Raw genomic sequence first — 24,668 nt, 5'->3', positions numbered from 1 at the left:
AGAACTGTTTTCTGAAAGATGCAACTGTTGTAGGTGAAACATCTCCAAAACAATTCAAAGCAGTGGCAGAAAACAAGGAGGGATGAAGGAGGAAGACAAGCTTGGATGTTTAATATATTGCCATTACTAAGGATATCAAGGTAAAAACTGAAGGGATGAATTGAAGGTATGCTCAGCGCTCAAAGCACATTTCTGAAATACAAGATAACAATTTGTCAGAGAACATCTTCTCTTTATCTCCCTCAGAGGGCTGCAAGATTATTAATCTTCAGAGCACAAAACACTGAAAAACTACAGCTCCCGATGTACCCTGCAGCCCATTCAATTACCACAAGTACATGAGTCCTTGCTAAGAGGAGGAGGATTAGATTTAAGGAAACAAACCTAGCTCTGCCGTGCAGTTCCCAGCTCCTAGTGTTTAGACACTTATTTTTACAATGCTCTATTCCTTTTGCAGAAAAAGAGGATTCATCAGCCAATAGAGGCTAAAAATTTTTTTTGTCTTCCTGGGAAAGAACAATGTCAAGGTGATACTGCAAATACACAACCGCTTTGGGCATTGATTTTGGCAATGCCTTGGACACAGCTGGGTGTGGTATTGACACAGTAGCCTCAGGACAGAAGGATATGGCACTGGGTAGCCACTATCCCCCAACAGAAGAGAGCTGACCAAGGGAGAAAGCACTCAAGCTGAAATGATGAATCAGTGTCTCTGAGACAGAATAAAGCTTCCCGACACTGCTCAGAAAATACAATCAAACCAGGATCCAACCATGTTTACCCTTTCTGCATCTACAACAGCACCCATAACGCAGGGTTCGGATACAGCTAAGCGGCTAGGAAAGACAGGGAAAATCCCTCACGTACTGCTTTAAAAGGCAGAAAGCATGCCCATGCCACATGCACGGGCTGATGGTACAGCCCGAGATGTTGCTCATCTTTCCAGACCTGAGGTCACAGCTACCCAACCGGCTTGGATACAACACTTGTTAATTACAGACAGCCATGAGAGAAAGAACTTCGGCTGAAGCGTCTGGGGCGCGTGTGTTTTTTTTTTTCCCAGAGGTAAAACATGAACAAAGGGTGGTGATGGGGAAATGCCCACCCGCCGTGCTAGTGCTTCCCCACCCCAGGACCCCAGCTCTGTCCTACTGCCTGGCTTCTCCATCCCGCCCCCAGTCAGGCCAGCCAGGAGGTGCCCAAAGGGCAGAGCGGAGGGACGCCCACCCCACGTCCGTGCAGGAGGCCCTGGCAGCGCAGACCTGCCACCAAAGCCCTGTCACGGCCTGCAGCAGTGCTTGAGAGGGCACATGGAGCCTCCAGTTTAACAGCAGATCCCGCTGCAGTACAGGCCGCAGGAGCGTGTCCTCCATCACATCAAACTAATTACACGTCTTGCACCCACTACTTCAGGGTAAGAGAAAACAACAACACTTCAAACAAAGGACCACCCCGGCCCTGTTTGGAAGAGAGAAGGAGGAGGCCTGGGAAGCCCCGAGCGAGCAGGCAGCAGAGCTGCCTGGTGCTACAGGGAGAGGGCAGGCCGCAGTTTGTGCTAGCAGAGCCCCAGCGGGCCCAAACAAGTTGGATGTGCAGCATCTTGAAAACACAGTGCGCCGAAACACGTTAAAAATACCCTTCCCTCTGCCCACAATTCGGTGCTCACAGATCCGCTGCCTTCACCTTCTCAGGTCTGTAGACATGGAATGGCTGCACCTACGGTAAGGTATTGCAGAGCTAACTGCAGGGTGTGGGGGGAAGATGGCAACGGATGACGTGCACCAACCTTACACTCCGTACTGTAAGATCATTAATTCACCTCACCTTTTTTTTTTTTCCTCATTGGCACAAGCCCCACTTTCTAATGGTGTTCTTTTCCTGACCATGAGAAGCTTTTGGGCAGTTTATGCTAACTGCTTTCCATCGTGTTTCATTTCCCAACACCATCTCCTGGCAGATGAATTATTCCAATCCAACCCAAAGCGACTGTCAACGTGAATACTGATGATCTGTTCATTTTTATAATAATCTAACGTTGGCAGTGATTTCCACCTCCCCTCCTATTTGAACTCAGAAGACTAACAAAACTCAAAAGCGAAAAACACATTAGCAGACTCACCTTAGCATTACGGAAAATATATTCGGCATGCGTCACTTAACTGAACTGCTGTATTTTACTCTAGGAACAAGAACTACGGGGGTGGAGGGACCCCAACGCAACCCAGAACGTCTTATTTGTATATAAACATTTTGCACCATAAACATGCACACTTTGTTCTTCTATTCCTGCTTATTCTGCTGAGTTTTAGCATGCAACCAAAAGCAGAGCCCTTCTGGAGGGGTAGAGCTCAGACCCACTGGCATCTACCACCCATCAGACTTCCATCCACGCTGGAAAATGCAGCAAAAAAACAGTGAAGACTGGGGGGAGGCAAGGGAGGGTTAAAAAGAAAATAAGGAATCCCTGGAAATGGTCCTGCTCTGCAATTATGTAACTAGATATCAAAGGTGCGAAAGCTAGAATGAAAATATTTGATGTGACAGCTCTTCACCTCAGTTGTAGCATGCCCTATCTAAATAGCAGGAGAGCAGATGGTAATTTTCAAGCACATTTAGACTGGAATACAAACGATACTTAAAAATAAATACATAAATAAACAAATAACAGCACACATGGAATAAATAAAGCAAAGCGCGTGTAGGGGGAGAACATGTCTTACCAAGCTAACTGAAGTAGCTGGGAAAAAACCACACACGCTAATTTACAGTCGCACAAGCCCCTCTTTGGATCTGACATTTACAATTTATTTCTAAGCTCAACTACCAAATTGTGTAACAATGCAAAGATGCATGCACTTGTCCTGGCTAAAGCTTCTCTGAAGTTCATTGGTATTAAATCTGCAGCCTGGTAAGCTGTGAAAACTCTGTCCTTTCAAATGAAGTAGCTTTTGAGTACTTGTTTTGAAAATTTAAAGTGAATAAGCAGACTGCATAAAATTTGTTCAAACACCCACCACTACCTAGAGATTTATGCAATGTCAGATGCACCCTCAAACCCAAACGATTTTAAAGATAAGAAGCAATAAATCATTTTAACACTAATAATGACTGGTTTCAAAATGCTGCTTGCTCCACAGATAATGCTGAATCGTTTTCCAACTGTCCAATCAAATAAATCAATATCTAGGGTCATGGAAGAGGTGGATTTGTGAGCTATACATGGTCTGTATTTAATTGTGACAGCAAATCCCAGATTTAAAGCATCACCCAGCCTGACACAGAGCCAAGAACAGCCAGTGCCATTACTAGGAGCAGTGCCTGCCACTGCCCAGAATCCATGCAGTGGGGAGGTTTCTGGATGGGGAAATACACACACCACCATATGCAGAGTGACTGCGTGTACACACATATATATGATTTATGTATATACCTATGTCACAGACAAACTTCAGCAAAACTGCAACCAGATGAAAAGACAAATACATGATGAATTGTTCCTAGGGATCTACCAACTACCAACATTGCTCAAAGGGGATGCCCACATGCACAATTCTCCTTATCTATACTGCATGCCAAGATTGTTTTCTTCTAGTCTTTTCAGGACTCCCGCCTATTCCAGAAGGAATCTAAACAACTTACCATTGAAAATCAAATGGAAACTGCTAAAATTTTATGCTTAAGCCCCTGTGTTTTTATGAAAAAATGCCGGTTTGATCACTTATACTACTTAACTAAATAAAACGTGTAAATCTTTTTACACATACTGCTCCAACAAGTTACATGCACCTACCTGCCCACGCCAATGTATGTATCATCCCGGGTTACAGTAACATCCTACATCAGTAAAGTGTGAAAAAAAACATACCACTAATTATGTCTAAGTAAAACAGCAGGCATTCCTACCTCAATAATTACTGCATTAGTTATTCCAACACCTTGATGCTTCATCCAGAGCAACAGTACCTAAAATTAACAGCTTCCCTGGCCTGCATAGGAAGGAACATCTCACTCAAGGCCTTGTCAATTCATGTCACAGTTACAGTAACATTCCTCTCCTGTGCAATCACACCAACTTTGTTACCCTGCTGTCCTCTACTCCTGCAGACATTTACTTGACTCTGCATTAACCATATCATCCATTGCGTATGTCGTTGCTGGCTTCTGCTTCCCCTGCTCATCGAGAACCCTAGTGCCAGACAAGGACAGTTTCTCATGATGGGAACAAGGCACATTTTTACCTGTCACTTCATTTGAGACTGGAAAGATTTAAAAAGTAAGACTGCAGTAACAGGGAAAAAAAAAAGATGAAATTAAGTGTTGTGATAAAAGCAATTAATTGTTGCATCTACAACACAAGTGTTTCCACCTGATGTATGAGAGTATGTTTGTTCAAAGCATGGTAGAATTTTAGCAAGCTTAAAAGTTGTATTTTGCTTCTGTATTTTGCAAGAACACGATTTCTGCTCAACAAACATTATTTGGATAAAATGTTACTGAATATGCAGCACCAGGTAGCTATTTTATCATTTATTTGCAAGTATTATGCATTTTATAATAAATTAGCATAACAGTTCAGCAGCAGAGTCAGAATTTGTACCCAAGCATCCTAATTACGAGGATTCTTTCTATATTCCAACTCTAATGTGTTATCTCATTTGCTCATTAGTATGTAGTATACATGCATCACTAAAAGCACACAAATGAAATTATCATAAATATATAACTACAGTTACATTTTTATTAGGTTTACAGAAATTTGAAAGAAAACTGAACTATTAAAGACTAAACTTACATATAAAATTGTAATAAATTGTGTATTAAGCTTAATTTATTCTTCAAAATACCAAAAAAACTTCTAAAATGAAGCATTATATTTAATATAAAGACAGTAATAACTGTCTATTCACTGCCTACCAGAAGTAGAGGTTATTATCTGAAATAATAACTTGAGTATACTGTAACATGGCTCCCAGGCATTAAAAAAATAAAGACATTTATTAGCTATTAATAGAGCCAGACTAAATTGATATGATTAAATCATAGTTTAATCTACTGTATAGTTTTATGAATTTGTTTAACTTGCTTCCTTGTGGTCAATTTTGGAAAGTAAACTGTTAAGCAATATAAAGACACTTACTTATTCCCAATGCATGCAAAAATAGACAAGAGCAGACAGGAATACTTAGTATGCATATGCCTGCATGTATTCTTGCATGGAATTTAGTAAACTTTTACTTGTTATTTTTATTTCTCTTCTAGTTTAAGAAGCAGAGAGAATCAAGCTGCCTTCTCAAAGCTTTTTTTCCTTGGTGATGCAGATATTATCCTGTTCATGATTCCAAGTGAGCCAAAAAAATGACATTTCTGCGCCTTCCGAATTCTTACAATTTACCTGTTGTATTGTAAAAGAAGCAAAAGTGCATTCAATCTCCAGGATTTTCATACCTTCTACATGCATTTTAAAATGAAATATTTGCCTGATGACAAACATCTCGGGCGTAGAGAACCAGTCTCCACAAAAAAAAAATAAGCACTCATGTTTTCTTTGTAAAATTAAGAACCACTTTACTTTATTTTTAGTAATTAAAGTTCCTGGTTTCCGAAGGCATAACAATGTGTTACAGGTTTAATAGACTGACCACACTGCTGGAACATGAGATTCACTAGAGAGAAAAACAAATACTCTGACTGCAATAAAGCAGAAGGAAAGTGACTTCACATTTACATCACTTAATACTTAAAAAGATCAAGTTAATTTTTTCAGATCTCTTGGGGTTATTTTTATTGTTTGAAGATATCCTGCAACGCTGGAAGAAGATGGCAAGCCTGACACTGCACCTGCGTCTGGCCACCGTGCTCCAGTCAATGTGCTTTCTTTATCTGTGAAAGTACAGACCAAAGTTGGACTGAAAAATTCTTCCTAAAAACGTCTGTTCCACAGATCCAGATATATAAAGATTCACACCAGGAGATGGGAATAATCTCTTTCTCAACCTAAAAGGGCATTCAGGTCTTGGGAACTGATGATGGACAACATTCTCCAGCTTGCTGCAGCCATTGTAGCTCTCTGCCTGAGCTCCATCTCCAGCAGCCATTCTAAAGGACCCCAAACCAGATTCAGCTTTCCGGTATCACTTTCTTTTACTCAGCCAAATATCATATTAATGCTTTTAAACTGCAGGACTGCACAAGGAACTTGCATTCGACTGATTATCTGCCATGACCTTCAAAGCTTTCTCTGTCCCTGCTTTCCAGAAGAAAGCGATATCCTGTAAGCGAGACCTGCCTTTCAGTTCCTACATCACAGTGGACTGATTCAAATCAAGATACTGAATATTAGTCCAGTCTTATCATCATTTAAATTGGCAAGCAGAAAATCTGGCTTGAGTAATATATTTTAATCTTGCTTTGCATTAATTATTTTTTGGTTATTCTTTTAAAGAAACATTTAGTCACACTGATTGGTAAATATTGAATTTTGTTTTATTATTAGCTATAGCTTTTACACTATGCTTGGCAAGTCTTTTCGCTAACCAGAAAAACACATTTAAGTGTCCACACACACTTACTTAAGCAATTATGCACTTAGACAAATATTTATTCAGATCTTAAATTTAACATGCTTATTACATTAGAAAAATGGTAAACAGAACATTTCTTTCTTAGCAGACCATTTTTTAAGTTTACAATTAGCACTCATTTATAGTTGAAGGAATTTGACTCCTTTTAAAAACGGCTCTTCGTTAGTTAAAGAAACCACTCTAAAATAAACTTGATCCACATTCAAAATATCTTTGTTAAACAAAACAAGAAATAGCTTCAAGAGCTGACAGTATTTTTTCCTACTAGTTCTACAATTCTGACAAATGCTGGAGACAGAAACAGCAGGAGAGAATTAAGTTTTCCCTCAATTATTCATTTTGTAAAATACCTTTAAGCAATTTCTAAGTATCGTCTATAGAAACTGAACAAAAAAAATTTCTCTCAAATGATTTAGCTTATGTCCATTTCATCTCTCTGTAGCTGTCTCTCTGAAAGTAATAGACACATGTTTTTAAGTGTATGCAGTACATCTGCAAATCTTTATGCATCCACGGTCATTGATTATGCTTTCCTTACTTGAGCTCAATTCTTTCTGCAGGCAACACAGTTAAACTGTGGTCCTTAAAATCAAAAAAAAAAAAAGTAATTTAGCCTTGTAACAAGTTCATCTGCCTTTGAATTCCTCAGTGTCAGACAAAGCATTTCAAGATAAATTGTCACCTGCATTTACACACACACGCTTTTCAAAAAAAAAAAAAAAAGAATCTCAAAGCTTTTAATACTGGCAGCACAAGGTGTTCCATCTCTGCTCCCCAGCACAGGTACCATTCTTAAAGAACTGGTTATCCCACTTCTACTTTATTTCAGTGCTATCTAGCAGATACTAGCTAGCACCCTGATCTCAAGCCTTCTCTGCCGGGACAGTAGTTCAGAAGCATATAAAATCATTTGCTTTTGAGCGCTCAGTGATTCAGAAATACATAATATTGCTCCTGATATAGAGTTCCACTTTCCCTCCCCTTCTACGCATTCAATTCTCTCTAAATAGGTTATAACCATTTATTTTAACATTCCAATCCTGTGAACCTTCCCACTAGATTTCAAGTAATACCAAGTAGATGAAATTTATAATCGCAAATAAGAAATTTCTCTTCCTCTTGTTTATTACCCTTGCTGCCAGCATTACGAGTATAGGCAATTAAATAGTTGTGATCACTTTTGCTCACAAGGCCATGATGTAGATTTCCACATATGCTTACCTGTTGCTTTAGTTTTACCCTCCACCCTTATTGCTCTAGCTTGGAGTCCTTCCACCTGCCCTGGCCTCAGCAAATTGGTTCATCTATGGGAAGCAGCTCAGCCCAGCACACTCCCCTCTCTTCACAGACGATAACTTGTTTCTCCAAAACCCCCAAACTTTCTACATTTCATGGTCTACCATATCAGCAGGTCAATTCCAGAAACTTTCACCTTTGCTTCTGTTTTGCTTAATGGAAAGTAAGTTTCTTCAGACACATCAACTGGATAAAGAGACTTTCTAAAGGCTGTGGCCTCCTGGCAACTGGCATCATAACCTACCTTACATAACATGAATTCTTCCAAAAAGAAGTCAAAAGACAGAAGTGACTTCTGGTGGTAGGGGGTTGTTGCCTAAGTTTCGTGCACCTAATGGGAAAAGTACATTTTCTATCTTGTGTAAAGTTCTGAGACTTGGAACTGTCTCTTGGACATCATCATCTGGGAATCTCACCAATTCTAAAGTGTGACCCATACCTTCCTCTCCTTGGGCCAGAAAAAGCCTGTCTCAGTTTATTTTCCAGCCAGTGGAGCCATTTAAGCAGTTCAGCTCCAACAAAGCCGTCCTATCCCACAACATGGATTTCATCCACTTAATTCTTTTACCTTGAAATTTCTCTGATGCATTCCCTCACTTTTCTGTACCAGACAAAAGAAGTCCTTGCCTCAATATTCCACACAGTCTCAGATCAAAGACTCTAAATCGGTGTTAAAGTGAGGTGTCTAAAGGTTTCCAGTCCAGATGAAGACATTGAACTGCAGCATCAAGACAGTCATGTACCGTCACCAGCTTCACTCAGGAGGATTATCAACTTTTTATTTGCTTGCCTTAAGATTTACATTTGCACGCTTACCTTCACATGGTAGTTCTTTTTCTGAATAGGTACGAAAATGTGGCCCCAACAAAGCAACCACCGTTTTATCTCTGCATCCAGATACATTTTCCGTAACACAGGCTTAGATTTTTCCTCGGCCTACTGTCACTGCATTACCTCGATGCCTCACACCTGGAAGGGAGACATGTAGCCCCTTGAGGCAGACCAGCTGATAACCACCAGGGTATTTTCACTAAGTTACTCTGCGAACGGCTTGCCAGAGGAAGAGGGGGCAGCAGTAGCCTCTCCCCTGGCTGCCTGTGAATGCAGAAAGCCTCCTGTACATCCAGATGTACCGCAGCCGTGAGGGCAAAATTGACAAGGACTGCACAACCTCAGACGAATTTCATTCAAGGTCTTGGAAACCAATGGGCGAGTGGTGGCATTCCCAAGCACAAACGGGTTGTCCCCCCCCAGTGACACCGGTTCCTCACAGAGGGGGGACAGCAAACAGAAGCCTGACCACGTGTCCACAACAACTGTGCAGAATAATGCTGCAGGCTTCCGTGATTCATATGTTTTTTTTCTCCATGAGCAAGTATAGTGTAACTAACGATATTAACATTGCAATAAGGGCAAAGAAGTACACTAATGCCTCAGCTGATAAATGTATTTGCAAGGCTAATTTCACCTGCAGCCACACAGATAAAGTTGCCCCAAACAGGGAAACTTAAAAAAAAGAAGAAAAAAAAAGAAAAAATCCATCAAGATAATGGCACAAAAACACAGTTGTACCTTGCTTACTCCCATAAGCAGTTACACTGACTTCAACTGTAGGAAAAATTATGGGACAAGAGTGAATTCATGTCCTTTCAAGGGTCTCCATCACCCAATTCATTCTGCCTTTTTCAGCACAACTGGGATTTTCACAAAATATCACATTCCAGGGTCTGAATATCTCAATTTGCAAAACAAGACGCTAACAGCATAGATAAAGAACTCCACAAGTGAGCAGAAACAAGACTACGCTTTGAATAAAGCCACTGTTCAAATACCAGTGACAATCTATCGCCGAGTGTATGAAAATACCAAAGAAAGGTATCTCTAAGGAAAAATATTCAATCTTAGCACTCTTACTGCATCCTTTAGGTGAGTCATTCACAGTATTTGTTTTCAACTGCAATTTGACATACTCCACACCACGTGTATTACTAGATGAACAGTACTACTGAAAACAACATAGGGAGAGTAAACAGTGCATTTCAAAAACAAAGACAGCATACAATAGAAATGTGCAGATTTACGTTAGATTCACCATAAAAATATCTCCAGGCTAATCACAAACTGTTACAAGCATCCTCAGTATTTCCCACTGCTATTGTCTTCCCTTAACGGGAGGAGGGAAAAAAAGAAGAAAGCAGCGATTCAAAATGGAAGTTCAGTAATTATTTACAGCCCAATATGTAAACGGCAGAGTGACTGGCAAAGTTCTTAGCACATCAGCTCGGATGTATGTAAGCAAGACATTCCTTCCCCGCAGTAGGCGGCCCCATGTCAAGTATCTATGTGCTAGAACTTGTCCTGAGCTACCTGTTCAAAGGGAACTGCGCAAGAGTATTTCAAGCTCTGACAGATACCACTTTGTGCAAAAACATCCACAAGAGTATTACAAAAAGAGACAGCACTGATGTTTCAGCAACCCCCATGTCAAGAAAGGTGTTCTCCTGCATTTTTATTGACATGCATGGAGCGGATAATCACTCCTCATGTTATCAGCGATAGTGCTGCTGATACTGCTTACCTACTGGTGGTCTTCTCCTTTCCATTTTTACCAAACTCTGCCATTTAAGACCTAGCACCCCCCCTTTTCAGAGACTGTTTGCCATTTTCAGTACTATCTAGTGAAATTTTGCATCTGAGACAATAAAAAGTACCTAAGAAAACCACAATGCAATAAAGAGCTATCATTTATAGCATTTTATTACTACAGGATTAACAAGTGCCAAAATTTTTTGTCCTTTCTTTCAGCAAATATATATAAGAATCTTGAGAACACTTGAATTTATTACACACAAGAATTCTGCCTATGGATGCAAGTTGAATAGTTTTCTCTTATATGTAGACACAATCTTTTCAAGTAAAAACTTGTTTTCTTCACTAAGTAAAACATTACATGCAGTGTGCATCTTTCCACATTCTTATAAACAGTCTTACAACAAGGTTCCTTAACAATAACTAGTTTTTATCCTTTGGGCTGTTTTTTTAAACCAGTTTTACAGAATGCAGAAGTTTGAGTTGCTTTAGATTTGTCTGCAGGAATTCCAGTAAAAACAGAGCAACTTATATGTACACAGGGCTGTGATATTTAGTCAGGTTTTTATTTTGCCATACAGGATCGTAATGCATGCCAAGAATAAGAACGTATTTTTAGTTACTTGTATATGTGAAGGACAAAAATGAGATGACAATATGAGAGAGAAAGAACAAAGAAAAGCCAACACAAGTATATATAATCTTTCCCTGGATATTCTTCAATTACTTTTTATGGTTATATTCCTCTTGTAACCCCTGAGTTATAGGCCTAAAGCAATGTTAGAAAACATTCTTTTTCCTGTAATGTAAAAAAAAAAAAATCAAAAAAGAAAGGCCAAGTATCCACACAGTCTTGGCATTTTCTGAATCTACTCTTCAACATTTACTCAGGTCATAAACCTTAATCTTCAATTTGAGAAGGATACATGGGATTTTTTTTTTCACAGCATCACCTTGGACAGCTGAAAACCCACCTGCGTGCTCTCTAACATCAGATATGACTTTCTCCTTGGTGAGCACAAAGTCTGAAGTATCACTTTCTGCAGAACTTAAGGTTGAAGTAAAAATAATAGCTTCCTTCCTAGGACAACTTTCCAAACATAAAACGACCATAAATCTATTAAGTACACACTTCCCAACTCTGTAGAGGGATATCTTGGCCTCTGATACTCTTCGGTTTTGCCAACCAGCAATAAAATGAAACCAATGAAAAAAACAGAAACCAGTCAATTTGTGTCTGTCCTTTTAAATACTCTCCAGTAAGTTGGAAGAGTTCGAAAGATACCAAATTTCATGCTGACAGAGAGAAAGCTAGGAGCAAGAGCAGAGACGCACAGCGGCACTCCTCAAAAGGGGGAACAGGAGCTCCAAAGCAGCAGAGGTGCTTTCTGAGGAACCTCGCTTGCTTTCTCTATGCACAGATTCAATGTGTTTTTGGCATCAATCCTCACCTACTTATTTTTACTAAAGACCACATGCGCAGAGCGAAACGTCTCAGGCACAGAGGTAACCCAGTGCAAAGAACGAGGCAGTTTTGCTAACCTGTCCTATAAAACACGCATTTGCCAATCGGGTCTGTAAAACACACGTGTACATAGAGTCAAGATAAGTAATGTCACTTCTATAATTAAAACAACATCTTCCCTGAGTGGCCATATAAACCTTGTTTATTTTGATTGGATTCTTGTCTCAAAAGACATGCTATATTACAGTTTGCCAAGAAATAAGCAGAAATCTCTCCATCACTGCTTTGTGAAACATACTAATAACAAGAGCAATTTGTCCCTTTGACATATACAACAAAGCCAAATTCACTCACTTTCCCAAAGGCGTATTTCAATATAAGATTCGAATATGCTTTTTAATATTGTCCAGTCACCGCATTACCTGTTACGTGTTTGTTCTTAACACACAAATGCAAAAAGCATTAAGTGACAATATTCAGAAGAGGAAGAAAAGGATGGAGCACACAAAGAAATAAAACAGACACTGATTTCCTCCTCACTTCTCTTCCCCACCCCCAAAATGCTTTATAAGATTCAGAGATCAAACACTTACAGCTAGAATACAAGCATTTAACACATTTGTTCTATTCCAGGCAAAGCAATGAATAAAATGCATAAGTAGTAGAGAGGCACCAAAAAATGGGGTCACATAAGGTAACATATGAATAAAAGCCTACAAAAATTGAATGAGCTGTACATTGAAGTTATTCCTTAAGTTCTCAAACCTTTTTTTCATTGTTCTTGAAAAACAATAAAAGACCAGAAGATTAAAGTATTTACATTAGGATCTTTATATGCCTCCAGTTAATATAGTCATAAGGAGCAATACAACTGGTTTTAGAAAAAGTGACCTAAGGAAAATGTGGTTTAAAACATATTTAAAATTCTTTTCTTTATAAGAGATTCTATAATTCATTTATCCCCACAAAAAAACCTTAATGTTTTAGGTGATAAAACATACAGCACTGAAGCAGGTCACTGAGCCCGCTTTGATTGCACTGCATGGGACCCATGTCATTTAAGACTGACTTTAAAGAAAAAGGCATGGAAAACGTTTTCCATTTCTTGCAACTTTTTAAATACTACTGTGAAACTTTGGCTGAAGCTAAATCTAACTTTTTTTTTTTTTTTAAGCTGCTGGTAGCAATGAGAGCCTAGTTGTGAGCTCCTGAAATATCTGATATTTCTGAAAGGTCTATCTTCCCAAGAAAGCTACCTGACTGTCCCAAAGTCACCAAAGTGAAGGATACTGACCTGTTTCAGTCTGAAATTGTTTAACTGACTTAAAAAGACAATTCTGCCTACATTGCCATCAGCTGAAGACAATTCAGACAACAACCCCATAGCCCTTCAGTGAAATCATGGGCTCTGCTGAAGTCACAGCAGATTTCCCATCAACTTCAGGCAGGTTTCACCTTCTTATCTTTAGCCCTATTTTCAGCTGTGGGAAACACACTCCCTGTTTTTTAAAAAAGCAAATTCTATTGCCTCCCTTGCATCCTCTAAGCAAGTTCAAATTTATGGGCAATTGATAATATCTTCTGTGAAACTTATATGAAGACTTAAAAAAAAAAAAAGGCAAAAAAATCCTGAACTGCCCCCCAGGGACATTACAGAAAGTATGGTTCCAAAAATCTTAACGTGTGCGTGATGGGTCTGGATGTAATTTTGGTAGTTTGGAGTGCCAATTAGTCTTTGATGAATATTATTAACAGAAAACTACTATAAATATAATATTAAGAGTAACAGTTAATTATTCCTTACCTACACTTTAAAACCTTCCTGGCATAGTCACTGCATGGCAGCTGTTGAATTGCGCAATGAAGCAGAGTTTTCTTAAAGCATGATGCTTATTTAACTTCAAATGTAAATAAACTCCCGTCCTGTGCTTCCATGTAAAATGAGCTGTTCACAAGTAAACGATTTTGTATCTTCCTAGCAAAGCAGCGAATGACCCTCTGTTCTCCACTTCTAATCACCAAAATCTATTTCCTACCTAACTCCAATTTAGGCTGACAGCTAATACTTCTCCTAAACAAAGTTCTCAACATCAGAATAACTGCTGCTTCCTTAACAGCAACCCGTGGGCTTTGCATATGTGGTTATAGCTATTAAGTATTCAACACAAAGTACCATCATTTAGCAGTAACGAAAATAATTTCTTGTTTGGCATAGTATGTTGATGGTTCTTACACACTTTCTATACAAATGTAGGCTGCCGCTTACTCCAGGACAGATATAAAAATTAGCATTTACTGAACATCAGTAAGTGAACAGATAAAAACGTCAACCCTGTCTCATTTCCGAGCAGCCTATCACCAGTTGAAGAATCAGTTCTTTTCCCTTTTCATCCTACTTTTTTTTAAGCACCGTTTCAAAGAAATGATAGAAGCTACTGAAATGTTTCTATTTACCATAATAATGCAATTCCACTACTTTAGGGATTTTCCTTCGGTAAACAATCTCAGATGACCAGCATTAAGATGAAGAGCTAAGCTACCATAAAGACCTGAAACTTATGTCAAATTTGATTCTGTGATTATCTGTAATCTGTGCTCACCTCTCTCTATAGAGTGAATTACACTCAATGAAAGGGATAATTCTAACGGAGACAATACAACATAAAGCCTTATCCTGCCATGAACTAAAGTAGCAGCCTTTTTTTCAATTTAGTCAATGAGGCTTAGTATACCGAAAAGAAAGAACCATACTAAACATTTTCCTACAGTCTGCACAAGCACACTATTTAGCATTTTCTGAAATCTGAAATTTAAAAACCCCATTTCTTTACATGACAAAGAGCACCAACTTTTCTTTGCAGTTATTAACACTTGACCATCAAAAGATCCATTCTTAAAGATGACCTTACAAGGAAGACAAATCGCTGTGACTTCTTGTCCCCTTTTTCTGATTCATAAAAGGAAGGACTCAAACTTTACGCTCTCCAGGAAGTATTTCTTCTACTTATTTCAACTACAGCTTTTTTGCTGGCAGTTTGTAGCAGTTTGACAGAACAGCAGACACATCATTCAAATAAAGTATTCTGAGAAATTATTTTCATTCAAAGTATGTTTTTAATGGAAGAGAAAACTGGGAAAAGATTCACCTTTAAGATTTTCAACTTTTGCTTGCTACTAAAGAAGGCCCACAAGCTAATAATCAGAGCTCCAACTAAATGTCCAGGAAAAATGCAAAACAAAATAAACAAAACACACCCAAGGCAAATCAAACAAAAATCTTGGGGAAAAAACATTCTGAAGCATGTGATGATCAAAGCTTCACAATTTCTTTTTATGTGCATGTATGAAGTGCATCTTTCGGTCTTTACGAAACGGCAACACGTCTCAATGCTTTGTCCTCCGCCAGTTCTTTTTAAGAATCAGTCATATTGATTCATTCTCTGCCCTTGCAAAATAAATAGGCTAAGAAATGAAAACTCTGCTTATTTCGTATATCTACTCCCTTAACCAATAACAACATCATCTGTGCTAAAAGCTGCTCGGGAGCACAAAAAACTGCAATCTATTCAATATTCTCCAGCAGGTGAAGGCAATTGCATACACACAAGACAACAAACATACCACTTGACTAGCACTCACCGTATACATGCACTACATTTCAGTTAATAGTTCACAGCAAAACTTTACAGTCAGCCTCAATTTCTTTGCATATTTCAACCTTCTAGAATTAAAATTATTTCAGAAAATAACGCACACAACCAGCCACCCAATAGTAAACACATTTGTGCTTGCTAGCTTTAAAACTACCTGCCAAGCCAATAGCCAATTGATTTCCTTGGCGTAAATTCGACATTTCCAATCTGGGACATTACCCAATATGAGGACTGTAAACCCTTTCCTAAATGAGGTAATCACATTGGTGCTTCTATAGTTCTGGTTGAGTTGCAGTTTCCATTACAATAAATCCTTGCAGCACATTCCCAGAGGTTTTGTAACTTCTCTGCACCTTTAAAAAAAAGTTACTCCTAGCTGAAATCTGTCATATAAGACCTTAAAAACAAACAAACAAAAAAAACAGCAAATTTTCCTTACTTAATCCTCAAAAATGTACAAAAAAAAAAGATAGAGAAAAATTATTTCTCTGAATATTTACAGTTCCACTTTTAAAACTGAGAACATTGACAATATTCATTTCTGCGTTCTGCAAATCGAGAATACAAGAAATGTGAAAGGGACAAGTGACTAGCACAGTTGCACTCTACAGTACTTATATAGTGAAAAAGAAAGAACAAACTGAGGCTCAAACCTCATAACTGAATTAGTGCTAGCAGGCTCAAGGCTCTTAGACGAGTGCATGATGAGTACTGAAGTGAAAAAGTACTGAAATACTGCATTTTAAACAGCTATTAGAAATGGCTATTGTACATATCCATGCAACTATCCTTCATAAAGGAATTTACCATGCGTTATAGCAACATGATCCTATTTACACAATGAGTTGTTGTTCCAGTCCATCAAGTACACAAGAATTTTTAATGCATCCTAAAAAAATCAATTAGGCAATGATCATCTGATTAAACAGCCACATCATACCATTCAATCCTTTCAAACATACTCATAAATCCAGGCCTTCAGACTTTGCTACAAACTTCCAAAACCTACACATATAGCGTATTACAAGGAGCTGATTTTTAAGCTTAATGGCATTCAGCACAAACTAAATTATTACATGCTGTTAACCTGAAAACGCAACATCAGACAATGACAGAAAAACCTTCTTTTAGTAGATACTCTCAGTTTTAATGCAAGTGTTTTTTACAAAGTATCAGAACGCTTTCCACAGCACAGAAACACCTTGAAAGGGCATCAGAATCAAAATTGGAAAACTGATTAGGGCATCACAACTGACTTGGTGAAGGTCCAAAAGGCGGGGAGGGGAAATAAGTGGCTAAATGAAAAGGAAATTATTGTGTTTTTTTTTTTAATCAGATCTTAATATTCACACTACAGTGAAATATATTGCAGAACTACGCCTGAAGTGTGAAGTTGCTAAGTATCGCTGCATATTAGTCTTCTTAATTTTGACATCACTCTTCGCAATTCCAAGAAGCATCTGAAGAAAGTATGAGAAAGCTGGGGCTATTCAGCCTGAAGAAGACAAGGCTCTGGAGTGACCTTATTGCAGCTTTTCAATACTTAAAGGGGGCTTATAAAAAAAGATGGAGAGCAACTTTTTGCTCAGGCATACAAAGACACGACAAGGGGGAATGGCTCCAAACTAAAAGAAGGGGCATTTAGATCAGATGTTAGGAAGAAACTCTTCACTCAGAGGGTGGTGAAGCCCTGGCACAGGCTGCCCAGGGAAGCTGTGGATCCCCCATCCCCGGAGGTGTTCAGGACCAGGTTGGATGATGCCCTGGGCAACCTGATCTAGCGGGTGGTGTCCCTGCCCACGGCTGGGGGGCTGTAACTCGGTGGTCCTTAAGGTCCCTTCCAACCCAAACCATTCTGTGATTCTATGATCCGAGAGCTTAGAAAATGAAAGTCAAACCCGAAAGTATGTGTTTGTTTTCTGTTTTCACATACATACTGTAATCTCCCTGATGCCCTGGGAAAGGAGTGCTAGTAATCCCAAAATTGCATTCCTCCTATGCAAACCAGAAGGGAGAGTACGTGAAGTAGCAGTATTAAGATTCACAGGCAAGACCAGCATTTTAAAACCCTGGGATGCAAACACTGGCCTTGCTGCAACTTGTGTTTCAATCATGTTGAAAACTCACGACCTAGACACAGGTGAACTTGCTGCTGGGTTTGCCTTGCCTCCTTTCCCTCTCCTCCCACTGAACTGAGGGAAAGCAAAGAAAACCTAACCTTCCTAACAACGTTCAGAAATCATCTTTGTTAAGTAATTCATCGACAACATCTATTGCCTACTGACAAAAGAGAGATGAACTATCAAGTCTGCAACCCTACAAATATAGCATATGATGCTTCTAGTAATAGCTTCCCCTCTTATACTTCCCTTTTTATGCAGGTACACTTTACAAAATCATTTGCATCTTTAATATCCTAACCCATGAAGACAATTTTACTGAAATCAGTCCAAATTCTTTACATATTTAACTCATACTGAATTAACTGGACATGCCCTTAATATCAGACAAAACGCTGTAGCCATTTCACAGAACATATCCAACCTGTACTTTCTGCACTTCCTTCAACATCCTGGCATTTCCGCACAGAATTCTAAGGAAGTTTGGGGTTTTATTTCAAAATTTTTATTATCAAGCATGCCTACGACAAACAGAAGTCTGAAGAAGATGTCTGCTGCATTATATAGAGACCACTTTTTCAACAGGTTAGCAAGCTATGCTCAACACCCATGCTGCGGATAGGCAGAATGACAACATTTCATCTTTTCCACTCTCTAAACGTTCTGATGTCGGAGGACTCCCTCCCGACATGTCTCTCCTCCACCTCTGGCTGGCAGGCTGCAATGAAGGGCTTCCAATAGGAATACGCTATTCCCTGCTGCAGCATGGCCCCACCAGCTACCTACATCTTGGCAATTACCTTCATTTTCATTAATTTCAGGTGGATCATTAGGGTGATGTTTTTCCATTTCTGTTTGTCCACCTGCAGCATCCTATAGCAGAGCCTGCAAGTTAAAATCCGTCAAGTCCCATAGCTCCAACCTCAAGCCACAGCGCTGACTGACAAAGAGCTAGACTTAACATTTCAAGGTCTTCTTCAAGATTCAAATATCTTTACAGCCTAACAAAACGCCTGCTCGTTCCATCCACGGAAACGGAACTGACACCCTCAGCTAGCTCTGGAAAACAGCAAGCTATAACTTAAAATAAGAACAACCTCCCTCAGAAATGTTTCCCTCCCTTCCTACAGTGCAGCTTTCCGCCCTCATAACCCACCTACCCAATGCCCTTTTTGCACCACACTTAAAACCAAAGAAGGTGTATGTTAAGGGCCCAGGATGATTTAACCAATCAAGCTTTTGGAAGTGTCTTGTGGTTTTCATTAATTCAATGTGACACTGTGAAGGACTCCCATTTTCAGAAAGTGCTGAGATTCATCTTCTGAAACTTTTGGCAAGATTATTTTTTATATATATTATATCTAGAAGTAGGCACATACTATGCAGCCAATTTTAACAGGCAAAGCTAGGCTCTCCTTATTTAATATTCATGTCACAGGAGTAAAAATCCAGCCAGGAATCAAACTGTGGCATCCTGTGCCAAAGACAACTTACCACTCAGCTGGTAAGTTGGCAATTCAATTTACAAACCTGCATTCCTGCATTTTAATCCTTTGTAGAAAGGTGGTAATATATGAGCAATATGAAAAGAACTGGATTCAGATCATTAGAGGTTCACAAACCAAACACGCGAAGCTTTGGAGGCTGTCCAAAACAAAATCATGCCTAGGTGGTGATGTCCGTTCAATAAAAATTCAATGTCATAATTATCCTCTCACTTTTTCCCCCCCGAAGAGCATTAGTGCTCAGAACCGTGCTGCTGCTCGGCCAATTACATTAATGCCGTTAGAAGACAGATAGGGCCCGCAGCCAATCGCTGTGCCAGGTCACTGCCTGCTGACGGATAATTTACAATTATCAAGCAATTAGCAAATGAAGTGAAAATTCAACACTCATCTCCACATAACGCAGAATAACTCATTTTAAAATTAAAAATATGTTTTAATAACTTTAGTTTGGCTACGGCCTCCTTTTACCAGTTTCTCCTCCTTTACGACTGACAAAACGCTGCGCTGTCTGAAGTGAGAACCACGTCTACTGTTTGATATTTCTAAATGAAATGACCGCTTCCTTACGACTAAATATCTATTTAACAACAGAAAAGAACAAAAATGAGAACTCTTGATAAAGGTAATAGTCACTCAACTAGTGTATTTGAAATTACTAGCTAACTGACCACCTGATGAACACCCTGTACCAGCAGACAGAATTAACAGAAATAACTAGAACTAGCCAGGCACCTATCTGGGAGTCCATAATCTTCTTTTCTTCTCTACATTTAACAATAAATGACCTAGAAAGAAACTGAGCTGCAACTAGTCAGTTGCACAAAACAAAATGCTGCTTCCCATTAATCACCAACTTATTAGCTTGCTATGCTCACAACATAGTAAAGAGCTCAGAGCTCCTATTGCCTACACTCACAATCCTAAAAAAAAAAAAAAATCTAGGAAAAATTTGCCAATGTAACTTTTAGATAAATTCGTTTCTGTCCCACTCTAGAAACCTACTGTATCTTCCTTAGCATGTATGGTATGGACACTGTAATTAACCTTCTCTTGAAAGTGCAGGAAAAAACTGCACAAGAGCATCACATCAACAGTGAAATCCAAGTAGATTAAAGGAGATTCTTACATGGTCCTCGGTACCAAAAAATCAGAATAATTTTTGAAAGAGTTGGTGAGGGGGAAAAAAATAAAATTAAAAAAAATTAAAAAAAATTAAAGAAATATACAAGGCTAAGTGATGTCAACCGAGAAAGACAACTGATGATGTTTGACCTATTTCCCTCCGAAAAGATACCAGCAACAAACTAACCTCTTTTCTGACTGTACACCGTTTCGGAAAACATTTACGATGTCAACACGAGGTATTTACTTTTGAAACAGTCCTCCACCCTCCTTCTGGAAGAGACATACTTATCTCTGAATTTTTCCCTTGCACCCACTGCACTACCACAATGTCGGAGAGAAGGGAAACCCAAGCAACAGAGCGAAACCCTCCACAAACCTGTTGCTGCGGATACTGCATTCCTCCCATGGCGGCCGGGGCTCGTCCCTGCATTCCCACGGGGTAGCGCTGGGGGCCGGGAGGGCCGTAGGACTGCCCGGGGTAGGGGCTGCTCTGCTGCGTCTGAGAGTGAGGGTTATTGCCCATGCCGTACAACTGAGGTCTCTTCATCACCATTGGATCCATTGGACTGCCCTGTTAGTGAACGCAAGCAAATAAAAGGTTTAGAGATACTGGAAGAAACAGGTCAGAACAGTCACACTCATTACAGACAGGTCATACAGGCATTTGCTCAATACTTTATACCTTTCTCCCAAAATGATCAAAAATCAACGTGGCATGCAAACAGGCAAAGTACCGTAATTAGTTGCATGAGTTTCTGAATGGTGAGTTTGGGACTTACGTTCAAATATAAATAAATAAAATGAACTTTGCACTCAAGTTTAGACGTTGTCTCTCACCTACAAAGACAGGTATGATAATTACCCAATAAATCCCAGCTTAAGAAATAATTAAGTATACTGTTGTAAACTGATTAGCAACATTGACTTCAACGTGTAAACACACATCAAATCATGTCTATCAAGAGAGATACATGTAATGGGAAACCATTCAACCTTGAGAAAATGTCTATTTTCTTTCCCTGAAGAAAGGGGCAAGTGTAAAGAAAAGGAGGTTTCCAAGAAGTACAATGCATACAGAATGCACTATCTCAGAGCCTTCACATCACTATCATATGCATTAGTAAGTTTCCAGATCATAAGGCAAGTCATAACCCAAAATGTACATAGGCATTTATTTGCCTCCTTAACAGACCTCAGAAAATCCAAACTGAAATCACTGATGGAGGGGGATGGGAAGCAAGGGATGGAAGATTTATTTTTAGACTTCTTGGCAGGACTTACCAAACACCATAACAGCTTCAGGACGGGTGTCAACCATTGTGTGGCATTACTCTCACATTTTATTACTGAGGACTAACTGAACCAGAAAAAAATATACTTTTGTCAAGTGTAGCAGCGCTGCATTGTTAATATGATGCCCATTTTTTAATTCCTGAGTGCCAAGCAGTTGTATTCAAACAAGAAAAAATGTGTGTGTTTTTTTTTCCTTTTTTAAAAGCCTACCACAGTTTCATCTTAATGAGATTTCCCCCCTTCCCTCCCCAGAAAAAGGTGTATTAATTCATCCAACCAGTCTGCCTTCCTGCCAGTAGCAGGATTCCTTCCTATGGCATATTTTGTACGTTTTTTCCAACAGTGCACTGCTGACCAGCTTTATTTTAAAGTCTCCAATGTAACGTGACTTCTACAAGGCGTTTTCGGCTGCTATGTTCTGATGTAATAGTTACTATGACAATAAATTACTTTCTCACTCCTATCCCTGTTTCTTTTCATTATTGCTGTTTGTACTACTAAAACACTATGCTTCCACTCCCCCACCCCCACCAATACAAACAGGTATTTCCCCCCTAAACTAGTCACTGCTTAACAAACAGTTACACATTGTTCTTACTACTTATTCCTTGCAAGGGAGTAACTCAAACCTTTCTCCCTGTTTTCTCCAGCTTTCCTTATCTCTACCAACACCTATTTGCTAGGAATATAACCCAAACCAAATATAGTATCTCAAATGTTGCCATACTACACCTGCACAGGTGGAAATTATAACCTCATTCTCACATGACACCTCTATTCACTTCAGAAGTGGACTGCACCCACCCTTTTTTTTTTTTTTTTTTTTCCCACCATAGAGAATTGCACATTCACTTCTAATTGGGGGTGAGTATTACTCAGCAATTATCCACTTTATTATTTGCCTTTTTTTGTGGCCAGATCAGAACTTTCTATTTTTCACCACTAAATGTCTCTGGGTAACATATTATTTATATTTCATACTTCTCAAATTCCATGGTTCCCCAACCACTTTAGGCCGCCTGACCTCTACCAACACATCTTTTATTTTATTTTTATTAGGCCATTGTGCATCTCAAACTTTTAACTGAGAGCAGACAGACGTAAAAGTTTAGTGGATGAACTGGAGATACCTTCTGACATGTTCCCAAGGGACAACTTAAATTACCCTTCTGTAGACCGAGATAGTTTCTCTGTGTTTATTTCAGCGTTTCCATGTTCATTCTGGGTACCACCTGTTGTATTCCTCTCCTCAAATATAAATCCTTGTTTAAAGCAAGTTTTGGGTTTCCTTCATGAGATTCTTATGAAGCCCAACATCCCTGCTAATTGCCACCATCTTCTGTTTCAGTGTATTGTTTCCAGGTCTCACTTCCTATAACAAATTTAGTCAAATTTAATTTTAATTAATTTTGAATGTAATATTTTCCACTCCCCATCCAATACTTAAATAGTACCATGAACAATGCAGATAATTACAGCTAAAATAGTCTGACATTTTCTTTCCATTATGAAGACTATTTTCAGGTGGGTATAGACTTCGCCAAACTTCAAGTATTTAGGCTGAAATTTTCCAGGCCATATGTATGCCTGAGGCTGAAATTCTCTGGAAAATTCAGCTGAAACAGTTCAGCGATGTCTCAGAATGAGGTCACAGAAGAATACATCGCTTATGTTCTTACATAAAATACTTAAAAATACCTCTCGAATACCATGTTTTGGGGTAGACAATTTTAATTTGCCAGGGTGACAATGGATTTTAGGGAAATATAAAACTTGTATCCCTATGAACCCCTGAATTCCACGCGATCCATAGGAGTGGAGGAGGAGGAGGAAACCGGAGAGTGCAAGGTGCACAGAACACAGCAAGACCAGATCAAAGGAGCTGCAAGGTATAAGAAGGTGGCCTGAAATTTGCCAAAGAAAGGACAATGGGTTAAAAAAAAGCGGAGGAGAGAGAACTGGGACAGGAAGAGCTGAAGGAAAGAGGAAACAAGGTCAGGAGGTTAAATGGATAGAGGCTGAAGAGACTCTGTCCACTGGACTAGTGACCTCCAAGCGGTGGAGGTCTTCTGTTTGTTCATTAGTTGGTTTGGAGGCCTCCCAGGTTTGAAGCCTCCCTGACATTTCGTTCTTCCCTGCTTTCTTCTCCCTAACCCGCTGCTGCCTCTTCAGCTCCTGCTCCTCCTTGTGCTCTCCAGGAGAGCTGCCCCTCTTGCCCTCGGGTGATGTGAAGGCTCAGAAAGGTGGAGGCCTGAAGAGCCCGAGCTGCTGCTGATCCCTCCTGAAACCAAAGGGGCTGCGGTCACTGCATATGGCTAACAAGGGACACGGCCAAGAAGGGACCTGGGCACACTCAGAACTTACTGTGCACACTGCAAGCAATGCACCAGGATCAAGGACTGGAGATACTGAAGATGAAAGCGATAGACAGGACCAGGCAAACGGCTGGGACAAGCCAGAGAGAACCACTCCTGCTTGCCAGTGCTGATTGTTCCCTCCACCCTCCAAGACCCCAGGGAAACAGTAAGAAGCAGTACAGTAAAGTCCTCTGACCATGTTTAGGACTGGTGAAGTAAGACTGTGGCATTAAGTAACATGATCCAAAGCCACAGCCGAGAAGCATGGCCCGCTTCACCCCACTTTGTTCTCCTGAGCAGCACAAGGAGGCAGGTGGTCCTGCGGGAGACACTAAGCCTAACTCGGCACTGCGCCCACCTGAAGCACACTCACACACCGACAGGGAGGCCTGCACCGCAGCTGAGAACACTTTATTGTACATACCACAAGAAAGAAAAAAAGTGGAACGAAACCTAAGTATAAGTGAAGTCTCAGCAATCTCCTAGCATCAAAGAACTCCTACAAACAACCCAGCGAGGATGCACATCTTATCCATGCACTGGTCGGTCCCCACGGGGTGTGGCAACCTGCCACTGCTCTTACTGACTCCATCCAGATGAACTCGTGACCGTCTGTGCGCTGCAGGTCCAGGTGAAGACACCTACCAGTGGCTGTCAACATATTTCTGCATGGCCTAACAA

The 24,668-nt window shown here is 39.8% G+C and overlaps 1 protein-coding gene across 1 annotated transcript in view; it reads right to left on the bottom strand.

Annotated features, from left to right (window-relative positions):
* ARID1B (AT-rich interaction domain 1B) overlaps nucleotides 1-24,668 on the bottom strand; it is a 326,604-nt gene that overhangs the window by 273,456 nt on the left and 28,480 nt on the right. The window contains 1 exon segment of the mRNA XM_066994218.1: nucleotides 20,714-20,908. Coding sequence (XP_066850319.1) covers nucleotides 20,714-20,908 — 195 coding nt within the window.

The sequence above is a fragment of the Anser cygnoides genome, chromosome 3 (assembly GCF_040182565.1).
Source record: "Anser cygnoides isolate HZ-2024a breed goose chromosome 3, Taihu_goose_T2T_genome, whole genome shotgun sequence".
Taxonomy (NCBI): domain Eukaryota; kingdom Metazoa; phylum Chordata; class Aves; order Anseriformes; family Anatidae; genus Anser; species Anser cygnoides.
The sequence above is the reverse complement of the archived record's forward strand: the minus strand, read 5'-3'. Positions and strand labels throughout refer to the sequence as shown.